The sequence below is a fragment of the Lepisosteus oculatus genome, chromosome 16 (genome assembly GCF_040954835.1).
Source record: "Lepisosteus oculatus isolate fLepOcu1 chromosome 16, fLepOcu1.hap2, whole genome shotgun sequence".
NCBI lineage: Eukaryota > Metazoa > Chordata > Actinopteri > Semionotiformes > Lepisosteidae > Lepisosteus > Lepisosteus oculatus.
Window position 1 is genome coordinate 2,454,447 of NC_090711.1, and position 23,661 is coordinate 2,478,107.

Here is a 23,661-nt window from a genome sequence, read left to right on the forward strand (position 1 = left end):
AGATTACTTCACAGGTTAAAGCATCTGTTGGAAAGTGTGGGAGTTTTTCTAAGAGGCAATTTCAGCCACTCAGAAGGGGTGCCACAACTGTCATTGTCAGTAAATCCTGACACACGTGCCTTTATCTCAATGTTTTGCTCTTTTGCTGGGTTTGTGAAAGCTAGTCATGCTGCTGAGTTCGTGAGCCACCTGTTTTACAGGCCAGACTTGTTGGGGCTGGGGATAGAGTGAGTGGTACATCATCGTACCTGGATGGGTTCAGGTAAAACGGAAGAGGTTCCGATTGGAACAGGGATTGGGATTAGGTCTCTTTTCGGTTCGGGTCAGACAGAGGTGTAGATGAGCTGAGTCAAGAGGCCATCGAGACGGGCTAGTGATCATGTTTTCATCTTAAGGTTAGTTTTGAGTTGGTGAGGTTTAAGATGACACTTGAATACATTGATATGTGGTTTATTTTGTTTTTCAGGGTTAGGTTTTAAGATTTGGCACCTACAGTCTTGACGAGGCAGTGTTTCTGTTGTATCCCTGCAGGGTGCAAGAAAGGGCTCATTCGTACGGCAGGCTGAAATACCCATTTTGGCCTTCAGGAGGTGCCATTGTCACAAGTAGAAACAAAATACTGTACCTCCTTCTTATTAAGGACATGATCTTGAGTGCAGTTAAAAAGTGCACCGACCAGCTCCATCAGTGGCTGTCCCAGGCAAAAGAAAACCGCGCATTTATACAGCTCGGAAGAGCACCTGCAAAGACACTGGAGACTGTGAAAATGGATTGCTTTTCAGACTGCAGCTGCTGGAAGCTAGGAGGTGTCCTGTTAAACTGGTCGTGTTATATAACATCAGCCAACAATTTAACAGGAGCGCATCCACTGGACACACATAAACTCACTGCACTGAACTGACTGCTTCTTGTGTTTGCAGCTCATGTACTTACAGTATTCTCCTTTACCCTAATGGCTTTGCAGAGCCCTGCACATGACATGTGCTTGTGCACCTCTCACCTGCTCTTACACTGACTCCCCAGGAAAGGGCTCTCCTGTGTCCCGTGCGCGCCCCGACAAGCCTGCCTTGAGACGGGACTGCCTGGAGTCGGGCTGTCCGCTGGCGCTCAGCAAGGTTAAGAATCTCTTTCCTCAATCCTGCCACACAAGGCAGTGAAATTCATTACCTGCCAGTGCAGGAGCCCTGACCCAGTCTGATGGATTAAAGGGAGATTTCAAGGGGAAGTTGCTTGGCACTGCTCCTGCCTGGCTTGATTGCAGACTCTCCCTGCAGCCTCAATGCCACTCAGCCCTCGCAGCGCCGCCCGCCAGTGTCTTTGAAGCAGGCGTCCGGGCTCCTGTGAGCACACTGGCCTCACCTTCACAGCAACCTCTTGGGGAGGAGGACAGTCTCAGCTGAGGGAGGGGCAGTCCTGGCTCATAGCCTGCTCCAATAACACATTTCAATCAGCAGAGAGCTCAAGTGAGTGTAACTTTTTTTTTCTGAGCCCATAATCACAGAGGACAGACTGCTGGGTTTCATTACCTGGACTTTCCACTCAGTCTTACAAACAAGTAAGGCAGAATGCTCAGTGAAACTACAGAGAAGACTGATGAAGGGGTCTGACTACAATATGTGTAAACACCTAAATAAATCCAGCAAATACAGTAGATATTTAAAATAGCTTATGAGATCTAATCAACAATGTGCAATTCAGCACATTTTTAGAAATGTTTGTGTATAGTATACACACAAAGATATATCAATAGAATGACCACCTTGTCTGATCTTGTCAGCTCTCAGAAGCTAAGCAGGATGTGGTTTGGTCAGACCCACACCCCAGTCAGAGCAATCTACTGCCCCAACTACACCCCAGTCAGAGCAATCTACTGCCCCATACACACCCCAATCAGAGCAACCTACTGCCCCAACTACACCCCAGTCAGAGCAATCTACTGTCTCAAACACACCCCAAACATACAGTAGCTGTCGATGTGGCGCCAAAAATCATGAATGTCTGAAGCTGGCAAACCAGGATTCCCTATCCTGCTGCTTCTTCAGGTAGGTGTGTTCCTCAACACAATGTCTCTGAGAAGAGGGTGAGAATTCAGCAGGCCTGAAATTTGAATGAGGCTGGCTTCAGGGACCAGAGGACCACCCTTTGGTCTTAATTGTGTGTTTTCTGGACGAACGGCTGGTGCTCTGTCGTCCAACCGAAGGACGGCCAGCGTGAGGCGCTCTCTGCCCAGAGCCTTGCTTCCCTCCTCCTGCAGGGGTCCAGGTGTGAGCTCGTGAGGGGTCCGGTGACGGCCCCCGCTCGGGTCACAGCGCGGCAGCATGCACACGTCTCCGTGGAGGAAGCGGGGCCGCTCTCCGGGCCCCGGCGCCCCGCGGGGGGGGGGCAGCGCGTGCAGCAGATTGCCTCAGCCCCCCTGCTGCTCGTGTGCAGCTGCTGCTGCGACAGGCCCGACCGAGCTCTCCCTTCATCTGCCGGCCCGAGAGCCTGGCCTCTTTCCTTTGTGTGCCGGGCGCCGCGGCGGGCAGCTGAGCACCAGCGGCGAACGGGACGAGCCCTGGCGCGGGACTCCAGGGTGCGTTCTGCTCCGTAAACAACCGCCCCCCCCAGCTATCAGTCACAAACCCCACAGACCCCAGGAGTCCTGTCACGTTCAGCTCTTTAATGCATTGCAGAATTTGAGGAGGCCAGTGGAAAATCTCTTGAGGAAAACAAATATTATCATAGCTTATTACAGAATTGCTCTTGAAATCCAACCAAAGGGGCAACTGCTGTCGTTTTGCTGTGTATGAGGAAGTCTGCAGTATACACAGTATGTTACATGCACTATAATTTCCGTTTGGAAAACTAGGGTTAGAGCAGTGGGAAACTGTAGAATTTTCTATTTATGCTTTATTTTTTTCCAAACAGACCACTTTACTATTATTTTTAGGCCGTTTGCTCTAGACTCAATCCCTGGGTTTTTCCTATTTTTTTTTACGTTAGCATAAGAAGATGTCAGGACAATTACCGAGCTCTGTGTTGTATGTTACAGCACGGACCACAGAGAAAGCCCTGCTGAGCTGTCCTGCAGTGTAGTATAAATTGGAATAAATTCCTGTGGTGCAGCAGCTCACCAAGCCTCCACTGCCAAGACTGAGGACAAGAACTCTGAACCTGCAGCAGATCTGCACAGTATGTTTCCTGCTCAGCAGTTTTGTTTTAACTGATGCAATTCAGAGGCAAGGAAGCTGAACTGGGATTCCAAAGCGCAAACCATTTCAGCATTTAAAGCCAAGCAGCGGTTTTTCCTGTGTGACAACAGACAGATGAATTGGGTGGAACTGCATTGTAATGTCTAACCTCTTCTGGTGAACTGCGAGAGATTCCCTGCCCTGTCTACTCACTCTACAGACCCCCAGGTGATGTAAGGTGGCCGTCACTGCTGCCAGCGCCGCAGAGCACGTCGAATTCTGCGCAGCCGCGACGGACAAGCGGCTCCGATGAGCACGTCTTCTCTTCCTCATTCTCCTCCTGCCAGACAGAGACCTCTTCTGTGCGCAAGGACGTTAAATAAAAATACTGGCAATTCCAAACTTTTCCCACATAAAGCCACGGAAACGCTTTGGATTTTGACACACGACCACAGGGGAGAGAGTGGCACCTCCTTGTCTGGGAAGGGAACGATGACCCTATCTGATTGAGTCATTGACTAATTGCTGATGATATATTTTGTATACAGATAATTAACCCCATCCTCATGCTAGCGGTGCAACATTCTACCAAGAGTGTTTTATGTGTATTTCTACAGTATATGTGTATTTCAGGGGGACAGTCTTGGACAGTCACAATCCAGCAGTCAATAAGCTCATCTCTTAAATAACCACTTTTATAAACATTTGGAACAATTGCATTCCTGCCACTTAAGGGGGGGATGAGTTCCATTACTTAGTTCAAAGAGCGTTTGACATGAACACACCAACATCCTGTACTTCTCAATGACCGCATTTGCCTATTCCTGTCCGAACTGAATCAATTAATTCAGGGACTGGCTCACGACGCACATGTGCTCCACGTCTTCACTAACTGCCCACTTAAGAGTGACCTTTGAAATGGTCTGGACTGTGGCTCTCCAGCACCCAGATTGATTTCTGTTTGAGAAAGCTGAGGACACACATGACACAAGTGGAAAGTACGCAGAAGTGCAAATCAGACTGAGACCAAGAGGCACATCTGTACTTGAAGGGGTGTGGGAGGGCAGAAAAAGTAGCCCACACACGTTTATAAAAAGTTGAAACACTGGCTTCTTTCAAGAAATGACTGGCCGAGATCCTGAGATTAATGAGCACTAACGATCGCACAGACCAGATGGGTCAAACGGCCTCCTCTGGCTTGTCACCTCTCCCATGTTCTTACAATTACATCTCCCGCTCTGCACATGCCATATAACCAGACTGGAGCTGCTAGAGTGCTGTTAACAAGTCTTTCCGAAAAGATGAGTCACTGTCAGTGGCTTTTCTTAAAGGTGCACGATTGTTGTACCTCCAGAGAGTTCAGGGTGTCAGACTCGGAGTAATTTACTCTCACATAAATCAGTGAGGCTCCCTGCTGCTCCTTCTGTCCGCGGTGCGGACCTCGCCCGTGAACGTGTTAATATTCCCTGATGTCAATAACGCTCCACTGTCTCGTGTGTCTTCTGAGCCCACATCCATCACAGGTGGCGTATCAAGGCCAGGAGGATAAATACATGTTTAATGGCTGAGACAAGACAGATCAGAATAGGCTGTGGTTATGGTGGACAAATGCAGCATGCCAAAGAAAGTCTTGGAACAAAAAACGTGGGGGAAGGGACTCTGTACTTGTGAGTTATTGGGTGTCAATGTCACGGCAGCCTTTTTAAGCCACGCTGTGTCATCTGTTACCAACCTGGCCAGAGCATCGTCCGTCGCATTGTCTGGGATTCTGGGGGAATTATTATCGACCAAAACCTTTTGGAATTTTATTTGTACTAAATCACAATAATCCCTCGTGCAAAATGCACGTTGTAAACTCTGACCTGGATTCATATTTAAGAGGTTTATGTTCTTATTTATTCACACTTGGCTGCGTGGAATAAATACCCACATGTATGTTTTTGGTGAGTAATATTCCAGCGATTTTAAATCTGTGGAAATCCATTTATTTAGTAATGCTTTGTGTTTGCAATGATGTTACAAAACAAATACTGCTCTTCTGGAATCGACCAGGTACGTTCCCCAGAGTGCAGGCATGACATAATGAAACAAGAGAAGCTTTTAAGCGTTAACACGGAGGAAGTACCAAGCGGAGGAGTTTATTGAAAGTACAGTGACATCAACCTTATTTTTTCGGATGCTACAGAACACTGAACCAAGGTCAGGTTTGGGAAACGTGTTGAAAGTGTCCTCTAGTCTCAGACAGAGGATGACAGCAGAGCCCTGAAGTTGTGTACATAGTGGGCATGCCAAAGTTCAGGAGGAGGTCAAGCCCTAATCTCACCCACTGCTGCCTGTCCACATACAGTATAAACGCCCCGCTTCTCGCTCACTCTCTTGTGTGTTTCGTTTCTCCGTCCCCCCTCCCCCCTCCCGATCTTCAGCTCCCTGGCTCACCCCTCGTTACTGGGGGAAAGACTTGCCCAACACCTTTCTCATTACGGGCTGGTTGTCTTTCTCCTCAGCCATGTGAGTTTACCCACTAAAGCCCCCTATCAGACACCCGCCTCTTCTCCAGCTGAATTAGGGTTTGATCAAGCTCCTGATACACAAAAATGGAAAATGTGGGGGATTTTGAAGTTTATATAAATGCAGCATGGAGCTGTAAAGAGTTATCAGAGCAGAGATCACTGGCATGATCATATACAGTACATCTGTGTGTTTGGGATTTGATACATTGATCAAGAATGTAGGTTAATCTGTCTTTTCTGAAAAACCAGTGTAGCCCATCCGAGAGGAACTAAAATGTACATGTGAGATAAGGAGCAATGATAGGTAATGAAATGTATTTAGCACAGAAGTTTATGTAACCAAATTGATGCTTTGCCACTGCTCTACATAAAAGTAAATCCTATTTCCTGCAGTGACTGCACAGAGCAAACAACTCTGATATTAAAAGAAACTTTTTTTTTTGCTCAGGCTGGGAGGGTGGAGGCGTTTTAGCTGAATCAGAAACCACAGCATCAATTTTAAAAGAATTAAATTCAGCTTAAACAGATCCCATCCCCACGTCTCGCATTAAACCCATTCAAAGGGAAGGCAAATCCTTGGGAGTACATGGGATTATCGGAGAGCCTCCGCGGATACAGCCAGTGGGTTGTGAGACAGGGAGGGGCAGGAGGGTGGGGGATCATATGAGAAGCTGCCAGGGAAGAAGCTCCAGCTAAAATTGGAAGACACATCAAATGCTTAAAAACCTGGTCAGGTGGCTCCCTTAGCAACGAGTGTCACACTGTGAAACTGTGAAATCAAAAATCCCGCACACGCAGGTCTTGTGGTGGGGAAATCTGTGCTACTGGATTCAAACGCGGGGCCAGAACTAGAGAACTTTGGAACAGCAGAAACCTTAGCGATCCCGAAAAAACGACCCTGAACCCACAGGCCTGCATGTTGTGCAGCACGAGAGCTTCGAGCGCAAGAATCACCACTCCCCGGCAGCACAGATCAAGTGTGCCAGGGCTAATCTAGTGTTCTAAAGATAAACTAACATGCTATAGGTTATCTCTAGGGTTATAAAGATAATCTAATGTGCCAGAGCTAATCTAGTTTTCTAAAGCTAAACTAACATGCTAGAACTAACCTGGCGTTTTAGACCTAAACTAACATGCTGGAGCTGTTCGAGTGTTCCAGAGCTATTCTAATGGGTGCTTCACCCTTTTCCTTTGGAAGGTGTATGTCTAGCTGGGGGGTATTCTGTGTTTTTCTCTTACTCTTCAGTTTTGTCAATGAGCAAAAACTTTTGTCTGCTGCAAGGGCAAAGATAAGGCACAGGGAATCCTTTCATCTTTTTAAAAACGTTTTGATTTGACAACATTATCAGAATGTACTGCTGTATCTTTACTTTTTATAACTGCAGACCCCCCAGCTCTTCAATGTCTCATCCACTCATCCATTCCGGTTTTGGGTTAGTTGTGTGTCCTAACGCCGTAAACCCAGGTTAAAGCTGTGTTTAAGGTCCCCTGTAGGCCATACCTATCAGGCCACCCTTGAAAGCTCCCAAGAAAATTCCTGCTCTGCAAAGTTATGCAGAATTTAAACCAGTCAAGAGACAGAGTGAGTATTGAAAGGCCATTACTCTAATATATACATAGATTTTAAAACCTTAAGTTATGTGAAATGCTGACTTTACAAAAGAAACTATCTAATAAAGTAGTGAGAAGTCTTCTGAATACGGTGGGTTTTATTAGGGTCTTAAAATTCCTTTTGTCCCCTGTAGACATGAAGAGACGTCTCAGATATGTTACTTCCTCTGGTGTATCAAAGGGATGCTGAGAATCAGAAGACAGCTCTGTCTCGGTCCCCAGCCGAAGACTGCGCCCATGACAAAGCAATGTGAACCCGAACCCTAAATAAACCAGTCAATGCTGATGTCAGTTCATATGAGGACAGATTTCCAAGATGTACCATGAATACATTCACCTGCAGTAAGCAGGATTTACGTGTTACCCTGTGGCAAACTTTAGAAAGAAGCTGTGACCAGCAGAAAATCAGAGATGTGCAAATGAGACTCTGCAAGAGCTTATGCGTTTTGAAAGAACTGACAAATGTGCAAATCACTCTAGGTTATTCTGAAAGACAGAGCAGTGTGGTGGGGATTTTTTCTTTCTTTTTTTTTTTGTTGTTGGTAGGTTTCAAGATACCAGCCCAGAGCATGACTTCAAGGGGAAGTGCAGACTGTGAAACACTGGCCTCTGTCTGGCCTCATGAGGAATGTGCAGCACAGGACCAGACAATATGAGGTCAAATGTGACGCCAGAAGAAAGCAGTTTTCAAACGTGAAAACCATCTTTGTATCATGGGTATAATGATAACATTTGATTTGATTTTTTATGCATAAAAACCAGAATGAGACGCTCTGTCTCCTGTAGTGTTGTGATGGGATGAAGGGCTAATTAATATTAATTCTCATAATTCATCACAACTGCTGCTCCTAAATGCAACTTAACTGCTTCTAGTATCTAGTATCTATTATACCTGTCCTTCTATCTAGTCATCAATATGCATATGATAAATACAAATGCATGAAATCTTCCATAACTTTATACATTATTTTCTTTCTGTGCGGTGAGTGTATTGATGTAGAAAAATGTAATATCCCTAATATATCAGCCCTGAATTGCAAGACGAGGTTCTCGGCTCGGTACATATATCATGGCTGCTGTTATATATACAGCTGGGTCATAAAGACCCATGACTCATGAAAGTGCGGGCGCAGACGGCACACTGCAGTTCAGTTAAGGGGAAAACGCTGTGTGTAAAACTGGGGCGCTTCAGGATTTACTGCAATAAAACTGGGCTCGGGTCTTCCATGAATATGAATCCAACGCCTTCATTTCTGGGAATTTATTGGGGTGTCACAGGTGATGCATTTCGAACGTAGCCATGCAAGCGCGCGCAAGTCCGCAGGCTGACTGGGGGATGAGAGTGTGGTCGCCGGAATGGCTTTTCCAGGAAATGAGGACTGGAGCAGCTCACCATGAAAACATAAAACCAGAGCTTGTCTCCCAGCCCTCTCAGGCTGCAGGCTTCTAAATCACCACTAAATATAATTTACTAGGGTTTCGGCGTGGTAAAACTACAAATAAACGGCGTCATAAAAGACAGCGAAAGGACACAGAGGACACCACCTCAAAATTCCCAGATCTGAAGACTTCCAAAAAAACCCCACAAACATCTCTGCGAATGGGACACAGGGACACAGCCCCACTCCCTCACCCCTTCAAAATGAGGAGGAAAAGGAGGAAAAACGTGCCTTTGTAGCCGAAGCAAAGCTGGCAAAGCGTGAAAATCACAGGAGCAGGAGCAGCACTGAGCGTCCGCCCACAAGCCATCAAAGGCCTGGCAAGACGCAGGCAGCTGTCTGGACCCCAGCCAGTGCAGCCCAGCCAGAACGGGAGACAGGCTCTGGGCTAGAGCAACGTCTCCTGACAAACTCAAACCTGCCGCCTTCCAGCAGAGCCCTGGCTGCAGCTCGGGCAGAGCAGGACTCTCCTGCTCTCTGCGTGATGTGGGAGTGCGCCAGGCCCATCCAGCCTCCCACTTCTCTGACCCTCGACTGGCCTGACTGCCTCTGGACCCACCTGTCTAAGGCTCTTCCCTGTGCTCTTCTCTCACTGTCTTCTCCTGCTTGGCTATAAGGGCCGTGTCGTGCTATCATGCATGGAAGCCTTTGGAGAAGTGGGGAGCAAGAGCTTGTTAATACCATGTGCGAGAATGGGCTCATGGGCTGGTCACTGCATGTGCCGCGGAAATGAAGGAGGCCGCGACTGAGTCTCATACACAGACTAAAACCACCGCGAGGGAAATGGGCTTCTTACCACCCACCCAAAAGACTTCAGGCAGCGGGAGCATGCAGCATGCCACCTGGAGGAGACCCGGAGGAGAGGGGTTCCTTCAGCAGATCCACAGAGCGACTGTCAGATTCTCCCAGTTACAGCCTGATCAGTGTTTTACGAAGACACTGATGTGGTAGTTTACTAACGCTTATCCTCTCTCCAGCTGCAGTCTTAAAAAAAAATGTGTGTCTGGGGGGTGGTGGGAGAGGAATTTATAGGTGAAGTCAGCAAGTGCAAAGCTGAGCAATTCTCTCCCTGGCCTAGATCAAAGTGATAAAAAAGCCCTTTTAACTTGTAGCTTTGGAAAGGCCATTGGTCGAGACAGTCCTTATAAAATACAACCCCTCATGTATTCACACTGTAAAACAGTTATCTGCTTACCAAGCTTCCCAGTGACATGAAATTCAATAAAGACATAAGCTTCCCATGGGTAAGTCTGGTCTTTACAAGGCAGTTCTTTCTCTGTTTTTAATACACTCTGTGGTAAGTAAGGCCCTTGGACAACTGGTCCTGCCAGAAACTCAGAGGCTGTTTCATTTACTTTCCAAAGCAGTGTGCCGGAAGATGCTAAGCTCTTTTTCAGTAGTTTGGTCAGATCCTAATGAATGGGATAGAGGGACAAGTTGTGTATAAGGTATTGGCCTGACTAGCCTAGTTGAGGGAATGGCAGCCTATCTGAGCAGGTGTAGATGGGGCAGGCGATGGGAGGAAGGGAAGGAAGGGTAATAATTCCTTACACCTAAGTAGCTCTTTTCTGGACACTCCACTCAAAGCGCTTAACAGGTCATGGGGAATCCCACTACCACCACCAGTGTGCAGCATCCACCTGGATGATGCGACGGCAGCCAGAGTGCGCCAGTGCGCTCAACACACACCAGCTCTCAGTGGGAGAAGAACAGAGTGATGAAACCAGTTCATAGATGGGGATTATTAGGAGGCCGTGTTCGGTAAAGGCCAGGGGCAAATTTGACCAGGAAGCCGAGGTAACACCCCTACTCTTTTCGAGAAACGCCCTGGGATTTTTAATATCTCTTCCAGCAGCAACCTTAGCTTTTCCCTGGAGGTCTCCCATCCAGGTACTGACCAAGCTTCAGTGGGCTACCAGGTGTGAGTTGCTGCTGGCCAGGTCTCTGGGTGCGAGACTTGCATTTGTAGGAGAGTGCAAATGTGCAAGGTTAGGATCTCCTGAATGTCTGTTAAAACAACACTGGGAGTGACGAGATTTGTGCAGGTTCGGCTATTTGCACGAAGCTCCTGGGAGAGACTGTTCTTAATCCCATCTCAAAGGCAGAGGGACCTTTGCTTTGGAAATCTGTAATCTTTCTGACTTTTTGCTCTTCTTACCTAGTTCTTGCACTCACCTCTCCTGTCATTTCCTGCTCAAGACGTGTATGGTGCTCTCCAGCCCTGCCCCCTTGGAGATATAGACCCTTGGCATGTGGGCCTGTATAAACACAGTGACTGCAAGGTGCCTATGGGGTTTGAGTCATTGGCAGAAGAGTAGTCTGTTGATCGCGAGAGCAGAATATAGTATGATAACACCAAATCCTACAAGGCTCAGATGACGCTAATCCATATTCCTAACATAATACACTCCACTGCAGTAGAAGGAAATCCCTAAGGACTGGGTCTCCCCTAAAATATATTGGTTGGCTGGAACGGGGAGCATGTGTTTGAGGTAATTCTGACCTACAGCAATAGCTCCACTCTCCAAAAACCAGGCTGTTTGAGATCGGCGTACCATATCTGTTTTCATCATACTGACAAGGACAAGGACACTTGTCCTGAAAAGAGAGTTTTAAAGGGGGTGCCAGCCAATAGGTTGCCAATAGGACCTAATGAAGCGAGGTTTTTGCAGGGGGGTAGTGAGGAGCTGCACACAGATCAGCCGACGGGCAGCGCTGTCTCTGACTCGAGCTGTGCTGCCGGGTAGGATGCTGCTCTTCTGCCGCAGGAGAGCGAGCGCGTGGAGATGAATGAACGAGCTGTCATTCATGACCCAGTCCTGTGCGTAATCTGCTCAGGTGTAGCTCTCTAAGCCCACTATCAGCTTCAGCTTATTAAGGAGCCAAGGAGCCGACAGTAACGGCTCGTCAGCCCCGAAGCCGAGAGCTCTCGCAGGCTCTCCGCCCCATGCGCCTGGGCACGGAGTCAATAACCGTAATTAAGCTGAACCTGCACCATCAGCCCTACAGCACAAACAGCATCAGCATCTAATAAAACATGCAAAACAAGCAAGGAAAATAACAACAGCTAAATCTTCGCAATTTGCAATCTTTGCCCGTTTATTGTAATGGTGTTTCAGTGTTATTCATGCCTCTGTAATTAACCGAGCTGTCTTCACTTCATCTCAGACATGCTTTCCTGGCACAGTATTCCTCTGTTGTGTTGAGACCAGGCCATGCAGCTGATAGAAACCTGCGTGTTCTAAGCACATACAGCAAATATACAGTAAGTGGGATTGCTTGCGCTGTGTGCTTCTCGCTGTGCAAGGAGGAGGCTGTCAGCGGTGTGGGGATATGAGGTGGCTCTCGGTGATCTGTGCTGCGGGGCTGCCGATGGCCTGTCTAGACTGCTGCCCCTCTGGTCGCAGCTCTCTGACGCAGGGGTGGTACCACTGGCTGCTGTGATCATGGTGGTGGTGGTGGAGGCTGGAAAGAAAGTCATGAAAGAACAGAGTGCAAAAAAAAAAAATAAGACCGGTGCCTGGCAACAGAAGGCAGTGGAGCTTGTTTCTTGTTTCCTGGGGGTTGGGCTGCCTTGCAATAAGGCTTCCCACCTGTGCCTGCTAACCCACCCCAGGATGTGGGTTATTGATAGCCTGGTGGGGGGAAAAATGGCTCTTTGATTTGCCCTGAACCTCCCTACTGCCAAGCATGTGTTTTCTGTCTCTTTGCACTGCAGGCCCGGATGGCAAAACACATGTGTGCGCACGCACATACTGAACTCTCTCACAGGCACACACTCAGCCTGCAGCTCAGGCTGCTCAGGTCAGTGGGCGGGACTGTGAGATCAGGCCCCGTGATGGTAGCAATAAGCCATACTCGGTGCCGGTTTTTACACCCTATTTTAAGAATCTCACATTTAGCCCGAATCACGCCTTTGTATGCGAGAAGGTTAAAGCTCTTCAAACATACATCATGCATAGGAACCACAGATGTCCCTGCCCAAACAGGTCACAGTGAAAGGCCTGCTTAGTGACGCTTGAAATAAAGTGCTTGAATTACAATCAGGCGGGTCTCTGGTGGTTAGAGACTGAAAAGCCCGGTAACATCGCCGCGCTTGGCCAAACAGTCTGGGGTGCAGAGAGGGAGGGAGAGGACGAGACACAGAGACTGGGAGAGATAATATCTTCGCGGAGGGCTCCCCATCGCACATGAGCTGCACCCTTGAAACAGACTTGGACTTTGAAAGCTCTGACACAGAACTCAAAGGAGAGGGCAGACCCGCCACTCATCCAAAGGCGGCCACATGCGACTGCAATCCTCTCGCCACGCACATGTGATTTCAAAGCTAATTGCGCGCCTCTGACACTGAATCGTCATCTCAGACCAGCATGGCAGCTCGGCCTGAGCACGCGGTGGCATCTGACTCACAGGAAGGGGGTGGATGGTACAGACGAAGATCCGTCACTTCACAATGCAACAACGGGTGTAGAAATCCAAACAGGCATGCGCAGCGCTGAGAACTGTGCATCAGAACGGACCAATGAGGGAACAGGCCGTGTGCAGCAGGATGTTCCATGGGGAAGGAGTGAACGTTTGGGAAGGCGGGTCTGAGGGTATGGTGTGTGCCACCGGGAGGACAGGACCTTGACGGGCAAACCAGGGTCATGTCAGGTCCCAGGACAGAGTCAGGGCCCAGACCGTGCCAGGCTGCACTGAGCTAATAAAGACAATTGGTGGGGGCTTTCTAAGTATCAGGTCAAAAAGACCTGCTGGTGAATCCAGCAAAGATCATCTACATGTATGTACCTGTACAGTATGTCCTACAGGACAGTGCTGCTGCCAATACGAACACCTACAGTAGTTAGAAGTCTTCTTTTTTTAAAACCTACTAATATAATGTGTATTAACAATCCTATACACCGCGTATTTGCAGAATACACGGTAAGAAATCATTACACGTCAGGAGTTCAATGAATAATAAATAACGTAATGTGTCCTGAATTCATTTAATGAATGCAGTGCAGTTTGTGAGAATGTCTTTGTGTGCCTAAGACACTCTAGGCATGTGTAAAAACGTCAACATATGTGGAGGCACAAAACAACATCATTTATCTTTTCTTTTGTTATTGCTACTGCCAGCTGTTGCTCCATGAGTTCTCATCCTTCTTAGTTGGGCCTTTATTCAGCGTCTCAATTTGCAAACGAAGCCAGTGTTCCTGCAGAGCTATCATAACTTCTGAAGATCAGTGGCAGGGTCAGAGAGAAGGCCATTCAGCCCATTTAGGTCTTTTGTTTTTTAGTAGTTAATTGATCTGAGGATCCAACCATTTTGTAAAAAACAGGCCAGGGTATCAGCTTCCACAATATGGCTGAGCAGCTTGCTCCATATTTCTACAAATCTCTGCATGAGGAACATGTTGTAGAAGTCCTTCAGGTTGAATTTTTTCAGCGTGTTTGAGGATTTTGAAGATCTCTGTTCCAGTCTAAATTAATGTAGTTTTTCTAGGCTGTCGTTGTAAAAAATTCCTTGAACTCACCTGGTTGCACTTCTCTGAACTGATTCCAGGACAGAGGTATCTTGGCGACCAACATAGTGCACAGTATCTTACATGAGACTTTACTAATGTTGTCATTTGATTTTAATGCAGCATTGCTTGATTTGAATTCTGAACAATTTCAAATCATGGCAGAGACAGAGATAATCAGGCAAAATGGAGATGCTTGTCTGAACCACATTTCCCAAAAGGCTGCAGGGGATGAGACGTAGCCCTCAGTCACCTGACCAGCTGTGAGAAGATGATTGGTCAGTTGACAGTTTAAAAAGGAAGTGGGGGGGCTTTCTCAGTTGGTTTGATCTGCTGTCTGAGGGGCAGAGAGTGGATCCTCTGGGTGCAGATTTGGCAGAGTGAGGAGTGAGGAGTGAGGAGTGAGGAGTGAGGAGTGAGGAGTGAGGAGTGAGGAGTGAGGAGTGAGGAGTGAGGAGTGAGGAGTGAGGAGTGAGGAGTGAGGAGTGAGGAGTGAGGAGTGAGCATCTGTAGAACTGCTAATTTTGTATAGAGCCTCCCAATAGGAGATACAGAGGAAGTTTGTGAAGAGACCTAGAGAGAGAGAGATTTTTAAGCAACTTAACAGCCTGGTATAAACATTAGGGACTGAAAGAAGCCTTGATGTTTTGGCACGCCAAACCTAGGGTGTCACAATAAAGATGTATAGAAATATAAATAGGTAGCAATCAGTACTTTTTCAGAGGCTGTGTAAGACCAAGGAAGAGAAAAGAGCTGTGCTGAGAATGCTGTTCTGTGCTTCACTCCCAATACAGGACAGTACATCAATACGTGTAGGCTGGTGCTTTAGTGCTATCGATTGCAGTGGTTAATACTGATGTTTCTTCACCTCTCACATGTAATTAGGCCTCTGCACACTCATGGAGATGGATGTGATGCTGCACGAAAGCCCATTAAAGGTGATCGTGCACATACCAGGAAATGAAAAGGGAAGTCCTTGTGCGTGTCGTGTGATGGAGACCCTTTGCTCCAATACGTTGAACTGGTGGGTCCCTCTGTTGTGCAGAGGGTGCACGCTCTGTCAAGCGATGGCAGTCCCTGCAGGTGTACGGGCTGCCAGGCTGTGTATGACTGTTGGTAAACAGAGAATGCGAGGACCCTGAATGTGTAAACAGCCATTGCTCGCTCAAACTAAGCAGCAGCAACGATCTAAGAATATTCCAGCTCTCTGACTGCATTGCACAAGTCTTTGGCATTTCATTGTGCGCACAACATCGCACATAAATTCATAAGATTACACAGATTTAGCAATGCAGGAATGGCAGTGGGAAAAATGGGAAAACACATCTGAAAGAATTCCCTAGACAGTCGTAAAATTCCAGCATTGCTGTAAATAATCAACGCAGGTTTCACTGCTTCCAATAAAGGGCTGGAATTTCTCTCTTCTGTGCTGCTACAGCTAGTAATGATACTGGTGGGAAGGCTGTCAGTGTCAGTGCACATTAACAGGACTGGAAGGGAAATAATTGACTTTGACTCGTTCTTCTTATGTAATCTCTCTAAATGACTGCTGTCCAGGCAGGGCTATTATAGCTGGGAAGCAGTGGGCCACAGCCCTCGACAGTGATTGTGTAGCTCACAGTGCAGAGCTCTGTGGAGAGGAGGCATGAGGGCTGTAGTTAATTAAAGTTTGAAGTCAGCGTGCGCTGGGACTGGGCTGCCCTGCTTAAACAGTGCTGAGCAAACAATTATATGGGAGCTGGGCTGAGTTTCTAAAGGTTGAGTCAGGAAGGCATTCATATCACCTCATCTTTATTTTCATAGATGAAGAGTGAATGTTATAGAATAATGTGTATGTGAATGTTGCAATGAAATGAAGACTCGGTCTGCAGAGCAGGAAGGAGGATAGATTTGCTAAGTTGTGGCTCTGATGCATGATAAATTCCCTTTTTCTTATGAAACACTGCCAGCTCCGAAACTGCTTATTTCTCTGTTTAATCAATCAATATGGCATTTCATAAAGGTCATTTTATCTCTCTAGGAGCAGCACAGCTGTTTCCTTCCTCCTCCACCTCTGCAATGTTTCTGTTCTCTCTTCATCAGCTCCTGTGAGTTAACATGTCTGGTAACAAGGAGAATTTACCATGCAGGGAAAAACTGAGCATTTTGCCCTGTAAAGCAATTTGCTCTAAATGGCCTCAGAGCATAGCTCTGCTGGGTTTGTGATCCTTGCAGGCCCTCGATCTGCTGCATGCTCAGAGTTTTCCCTGTGGTCCCAGCGCAGTCTTCCCTTCTCTGTGGTCTTTAGTGCATCACGTTTGTGGCGGGAACATCTGTTTGTGCTTCATATGTGCCTCTGCTGCAGAGAAGACATAAACCACCCAGAGGTTTGCTTTGGACCATAACCATTTATTCAGCGATGGAGTCTCACTCGACCCACGACTACTGTATGTCCAAAATAGGGAACAACAGGCCACCTCTCTGCTCTGCTTATTTACAAAAAGGTGCTTTTATTTCTATCTACATGCCTACTGTCAAACAGCAGAATTTACTACTCAGAGGGAATACTGACAGGGAACCGCAATAATAATAATAATAATAATAATAATAATAATAATAATAATAATAGAACTAGAAAAAATATCCAGAATAAAATAAAATCGTCACTTTTGTCCACAGAATGAGAGTTTGGTGGGCTCAGGTGAACACTGATAAAAAAAAATTTCACACATTTCATTTCACACTGAGCTCAGAGTTAACGTGTCCTGCATCTGTGTCGTGTTCATCACTAGTGGTCCAGGGAGCAGGATGTGTTAAGACAAGAAGCTAATTGTCGGCAGGGGGCACCGTGCCGTTTCCCCCTACACCCTGGGGGCCACACTGCGTCAGAACTCGCTGTTGCGGCTTTAGATTAGAGACCTGTCACCCCGGGGTTCCCCTCCCTATTGTCTGTGCTAATACCACCACTGGGTCTTGTGAGGCTCCCTCAGTGGTGAAAATCTCAAGAAACCAGACTCAGCCCTCAGATATTTGCCCCACTCCCCGATGCCCCATATGGGCTACAGAATGCAGACTTTGACACATAGGGAGGCGGGAGGGGGCTCTGATCTTTGAGGGGGGCTTCTGATTTACAGGCGTTGGGCCATAATCCCACAGATGGCAGCTTCGCACCACTGGCTCCTTGGCTGAGCTCAGACACCGCGTGTCGGGAGCTGCGGTGTCTCTCATGCTGAGCAGCCTCACGGCCATCTTAACTCACCGCTAGTGGCGTCTCACCTGAGGAGAGCAAGATCTCACCGCGGAGGGGAGCGCCCTTCACAGATTTCTAAGCTCTTTTAGGACAAAAACACATACAAGAGAAGTGTAAAAAACAAATAGGAAAATCCCCAGGTTTGGGTTGTGAAGGCAGCGGCGCCCTGCTTTGAACTCAGTGCACTAGGATCATCTGTAAATGGTGAGGGTGAGGCATCGTGGCTGGAGTTTGGCTATTTCAGCAGGCTGTGGTGCAGTACAAAGATTCAGATCTTATTGATCTGCGGGGTGCAAAGCCTGAAACTACAGCCCGGGCTAAGAGCAGCCTTCCTATTGTCTCTAGGCCTGACTGCCCCTGGATCACAGTCTCAGTCCTGGAGTCATTGAGAGAGAGGAGCTCGGCGCTCCTGAGCTGTCAGACGTGCTGGGTATGGCTGTCTCTCTTGTGCTCCCCCTTTGAAAATATTCTGCGTGAAATCAGCATTGTAGTTCCATCTGCGGGAACTCTATTAATCAAAACAGCCTTCGGAGTAGGAGGTGCGAAGCAGATGGGTGTTTTTAACTCAGTTTCATTTATGCACGGGCTTTGTGCATTTCTCGCCCTGACACTGATTCTCCTGAGCCCATCTGTGAATTGTCTACCCCGTTCTTCAGCATGGATATTCAAGCCAGAGCTAAAAACCTTCAAACTGCCCAGCGATAGGAAGGTGTGAAAGAAGAAAAAAACCCCACAGCAACTAAAAAATAAACAATTTTTTAAAATCCTTTAAAAAATGCCGGTTGGGTTTCGCTATTCAATATTCAATATTCTGTGTGGATGTTGGTGCGAAACATCATGCTGTTGTCCGATTTACGTCATTAGTATCATTAAATAAATACTTTTATTTACACTTGCAAACAAATCCAAATAAAAAAGACTGTAAAATAGTTTTAAATATTTAATCTTTTAAAAAGTTTCGCCCAGCAACAGTATGTCAGATGCTACATCATTTTTTCCCTAATATATAGCCATACACAGCACATCTTTTACAAAGTACAAACATTACAAATAAAAGCAGTTGCACAGTGAGTTGAATGCTTTGACCTGAGTCCAGTTAGAGGAGAAGACTGCTGGTGTTTGGTTGGATAAGAGTTCGGAATACTGTCATCCATCATCACTGAGACCCCGTTTCACGGGGGCATCCGTCTACAGCAGAACACTACAACTACCCATCCTGTGTGTGGGAACCAGAGGAGAAAATACCTTCTTCAATTATTGCGCTACAATATTGATCTTTGCAATATTCTGCAATACTTTAAAAATGTTTCTAGCTTTCTTTCCCATACAATGTCACTGACTATAAAACTTGAATAACACTGTTCCTAAGTTCTGGCAGAAATTCTAGTTGTACTTTCTTTTCTACATTTGGCAAAGATATGTCTCTGAGTAAAACCCAAACTTCTGGAAGGTGTTCATCTGGAAAGAATGTGAAAACGAAAATGCCTCCACACATTTTAGAGTCTTTTGAATATGTTGGCACTCAATGTGGAACTGGCTTGCCTCACATTTAGCCAAGACAACTGAAATTGGGCCTAAAAGATAACACTGCATTTCGTTTTTACCAGGTGAATGAATGCCAGCCATATCTCGATAATTTCAGAGCACTACTAAAACCTCAAAGAAGAAAAGGCATATTGCTTTAAACAAAGTCAGCTTAAAGCCATTCTTGGGCACACATTTCTGGAGTATCTGGACTTTCTTTCCTGATACAAGGCCTCATTGTTTTTGACCAGTGTTTCAGGTATATGACCTATTCCCTCTTGCTTGTACTCGTCCTTTTAAAAGGACACGTATCCAGACAGGTCCAGCCCTGAATATGAGAGAGGAATGGGAGAACATAGTATCCAAGGGGAACTGTTAAGTTTCTCATTTATCTTCACAGATGTAAAAAAATAAAAAAGATAGTTTTGGTCACGGATTAGTACCCATGTCACAGAGCTAAAGCAAGGATATCAACCCGCTTGATGGGGACTAATTCAAAACTGAAGCCAAGGGTAATGTTCGTCGTGACGGCAGCAGTTATCAAACAGAAACTGCAAGGTTCATTCGTTGTAAGAGTTCAAAAAATAAACGATCCCTTTTTTAAGTGGAGGGTGAGCTGCTACCCATCCCATCCTGGTGCAGAAAAAGCTGCTCGAGTCTTGAACTGAGAGGGCTTAAGGTTACTGTAAAATACTAGATGCAGATATTCATGCTGACAGCTGCTGAGATATAAATAAAGGCAGTCCTTTTTCTGAGTCGGAGGAGAGAGAAGAAAGTCTTGCATTTATTTTGTCTCCCCCCTCCCATGGAAGTTAGCCATCCGCGTGCCTCGTCACTGCATTCCTGATCCACGTCCGTGTTTCCAGAGAGCGCAGATTACCTCTGGGAGGCACTAAGACCCAGACAAGTGATCCCTGAGAGAGTCAATGGGGACAGCTGGTAGACACAGATTTCTCTCCATTCACAGATCGCCTGATGAGGCAGCTGGAGCCCGACTGCAGACATGACATGCATTTTGCCAACCAGACTGCATTATCTCTAAGCAGACGCTCAGTGAGCACAGCGCTCAGACCCTGTACAAAAGACCTCTGCCTCGACGGCGATATGCATCCTCAATTCCAAGAAAAAAAGAATTAAATGAACGCAGCAGAAAACGAGTGCAAACAGACCCACATATGAATTCGTGCAAGGAACACCGTTAGAGATAATACAAAGGTCATCCAGTAGCAAGATGATGAAACTGCTAATTCCAAATCAGGAGGCATTATAACATGACTCAGAACTGGGGCTGCAGACATCATTCCAGTATCTCTTGCCTGAATAATCACTGCTCTGCACATGCTAAATATTATTGAGTCAAATAAACGGCAAAAAGCCTCCCCAATCACAATGTTTCAGGGTGTTTCCTGCTCCTTTGATAAAATATGTGTTAAAACATCTTTTTATCACTATAGGTAAGATTAAGGTCTCATATGCAACGAATAATAACAGCATTAGTGTAGGACTCCTGCTGCTTGTGTCTTGAAATGTCAGTGACTTTCTTGCCTTTTGTATTTTTTAAACTGGTAATATCACATCCATTTGGACATCCATTAGAAATGTGAGCATCACCTAATTTTGTTGGTTTGCAACGTGCAGAACTCTGAAACCTGAAGCTCTTTTTAAAATTCTCACAGCTACAAATCCAATGTAAAACCTGTTCTAAACAAGCCAGATTGAGCAATCAGTTTAAGACTAATAAGATGAATATATCCAGTGCTTTATACTTAAGAAAAGGGTTACAACATATTGTCTGCTCTCCTTTATTCCCTCTGCAGGGGTTAACTAAAACTCAGAAACAGTGCTTGTATTTACATTGCTACCATGTAAATGCTCTTAACACTGATTCTTGCGGACCTCACAGATAATTGCAAAAACATTTTAATCACCTTGATGCCGAAGTTCTCTCAGAAGCTGATTTTGGAAACGGAGGATTCATTATCAAAGCACCCCCCACCCCCCCACTCCCCTCCGCCTCTGCTTGTTAAATGTTCTCTCCACACCCTTTTTTGTGAAGAGCAAAGGATTTGCAGAACCTTTTCACTAAGCTCGCCGAAATGTCACACTGGTATAAGAGAAGCACCTGCTCTCACTGGGCTCTGAAGGGACAAGAGAGAGGGAGGGGGCACTGTATCAGGGTTGAACAGCTGCTTAATTTCCTGTGAGATGGTCGGGTTGGCAAGACGGAGATGCTGAGATGCTGAGCCTCAGTAAGTAAATACCAGGTCAGAAATGCTGGGCACGAGCAAGTCCCCGGAAATCATCTCGTTCACCTCCGGCGTGCAGTAGTCTGGGAAGTCAAAGTGTGATCCTGAGTTTGCATGGAAGGCGTCGAAGTCCTTGTCCAGGGAAGAGCAGTCCATGGGCAGGCTGTCGAAGCTGGCGTTGGAGATGATGTGCAGTATCTCCTCGTCTAGCTCCTCGTCGGAGGAGGAGGACGAGGAGGACACGAGGGACGAGGAGCTGGTGGAGGTGGGTGTAGAGGACCTGCCGCCCACAGGTGCTCTGTGATCAGCCAACTTGGGCTCGCGGGGGGCCCGACAGACGTCCTCTGTCGCCGTGACGTCTGGCAGGGCGATGAGGCAGGAAGGCTGAGAAACGGGAGCCTCGCTTTTGATCTGAGCAGCCACTGGCCTGTCCGCTGCATGCCCCTGAGGTTCCTGCTGGTGATAGGAGCTGAGGACAGGCTTTGGTGCCTCTTGATCATCCTTCTGACCTGCTGGGCTCAAGAGCTTTACATCCATGGCATCGTCTTCACTTTCGCCCCTGTCATAGCTGTTGTGTTTATTGCCAGTAAGGTTCACTTTGTGTTTGGAAGCAGAGGTTTTGATTTTGAGCACCTTGCTGGTGGTTGTGCGGCTGGGGTAAGACTTGTTCTTGGGGGAGACCTTTTCTCCAGCTTTGATGGACCCTGAAGACTTGCTCTTCTTCCTGGGTCGGTACTTGTAGTCGGGGTAGTCGGCCATGTGCTTCAGTCTCAGCCGCTCCGCCTCCTTGATGAAAGGGATCTTCTCGTAGTCCGGCAGGAGCTTCCACCTTTTGCCCAGGCGCTTGGAGATCTCCGCGTTGTGCATGTCCGGCCACTGTTCCATGATTTTCCGCCTCTCGATCTGTGACCAGACCATGAAGGCGTTCATGGGCCTTTTGATGTGCCCGGTTGGAGTCTTGCACCAGTTGGGGTCCTTGCTGGAGGGGACGCACCCGAAAACCTCATCCCCTTCCTCGGGTCCCAGTCCCGCGAAAGCGTCTTGGGTCGAACCGCTTCCCATGGTCATGGAGTGTTTGTGTCCTCTTTGCTGAACCATGATGCACGAGCGAGCTCTAGGCCTTCAAGGTGCCGCAGGAGCGGGCCATGCTCGGCGCCCCTTCTCTCCCTCTCGGTCTCGGTCCCTCTCCCGCGGGGACAGCCCTCGCCTCAGCCGCCTTGCCCCCTGACAACCAGAGAAAGGGCTTAGTGCCATTACAGGGTATTTAAGCACACAGCAGCCCCGCCAGCCCCCCGCCTGCAGACAGCTGTTGACAGTTCAGTCTCACCCCCCCCCTTCACTGTGCCACATTCACACAAACATTTTGGGAGCTCATATCCCTGCACAATGTAAAGCAGCACATGCACGGGAGCCCTCTTAACCCACCCTCCCTCCCACCACTCCCCACCCACCACCCCCTTCATAAATAAATAAAGAGACTTAGACACCACATGTTAGAAATGTGCAGAGATGAATAACATCCAGATCTTACCGGTGATTCAGTAGGGTTAGAGAGCACTCCTCCCGGGTAGTAAGCACGGTGCTGGAAACAAGTGTCCTTCCCAGTGGCTTTGCATGAGCTCTCAGGATGTCCACTCGCTAACTGTGAGGGAGGTCGGGTGTTGGGGAGGGGGAGTGTAGTCTACTGCTCCGGCGTCTGTGTCTGAATCAGCTCAGCTGTCCTGCGCTGTGTGCATGTAGCCCTCTCCTGGCACTCGTTCTGCCTCATGCCTCTCTCTCCCTCTCTGTCTCACTCACTCGCGCGCGCACACACACACTGCCTGCTGTCTCTCCAGCCCAGTCCCTCCTCGCAGAGCCAGCCTCTCTGTCTGCTGCTCTATAAACCCTCACTGTAAACAGCTCAACCTTCCCTGACAGACTCCTCCCCCATCCCCCCACCGCCTCCACCTCCACCCAGCCTCAGCGACTGCATGTGGGGGAGAAAGTTTCTGCAACAGAGACACGGAGACATGGGGAAGACAGACACAGAGAGAGAGGATCTAGCGAAATGCACCTGCATTGCAAATGCAGGAATAGACGCTGTGTACGTTGAATGCATAAACACTGCTACCAGCTGCCCTGTCCATGTGAGTTTCTTCTTACTGCCTTTTTTGAGACTTATATCCCACATGAGCCAAGGGAGAGGGAGTCATTACTAAACCCGTATTTTGAGGACTGTACGCTGTGGCAATGACAGAATCACAGCCTTAAGGAGGCAGAAATCTGATAAAATTATCTTTAGATTTTTTTGCAGTTTTTATGCTGAATAATACATGGGTTCACCACAGGTTTATGGTCCAAATGTCCCTAATAAGCCGCATTTTATGGATATATTCCATCTATCTAGGTGTATGTGCATGAAGTCCACATGCATACCATACATAGC

General features: G+C 47.3%; 1 protein-coding gene across 1 annotated transcript; it reads right to left on the minus strand.

The window, feature by feature from the left end:
* Window positions 1–18,362: 18,362 nt before the first annotated feature.
* sox12 (SRY-box transcription factor 12) lies at window positions 18,363–23,149 on the minus strand. Its single transcript, XM_069179537.1, has 2 exons — window positions 22,768–23,149; window positions 18,363–22,460 (listed from the first exon to the last, which is right to left on the minus strand). Exon 2 carries the CDS (start codon window positions 22,332–22,334, stop codon window positions 21,237–21,239), a length of 1,098 nt encoding a protein of 365 aa, XP_069035638.1. The 5' UTR covers window positions 22,335–22,460; window positions 22,768–23,149; the 3' UTR covers window positions 18,363–21,236.
* Between the last annotated feature and the right edge of the window lie 512 nt (window positions 23,150–23,661).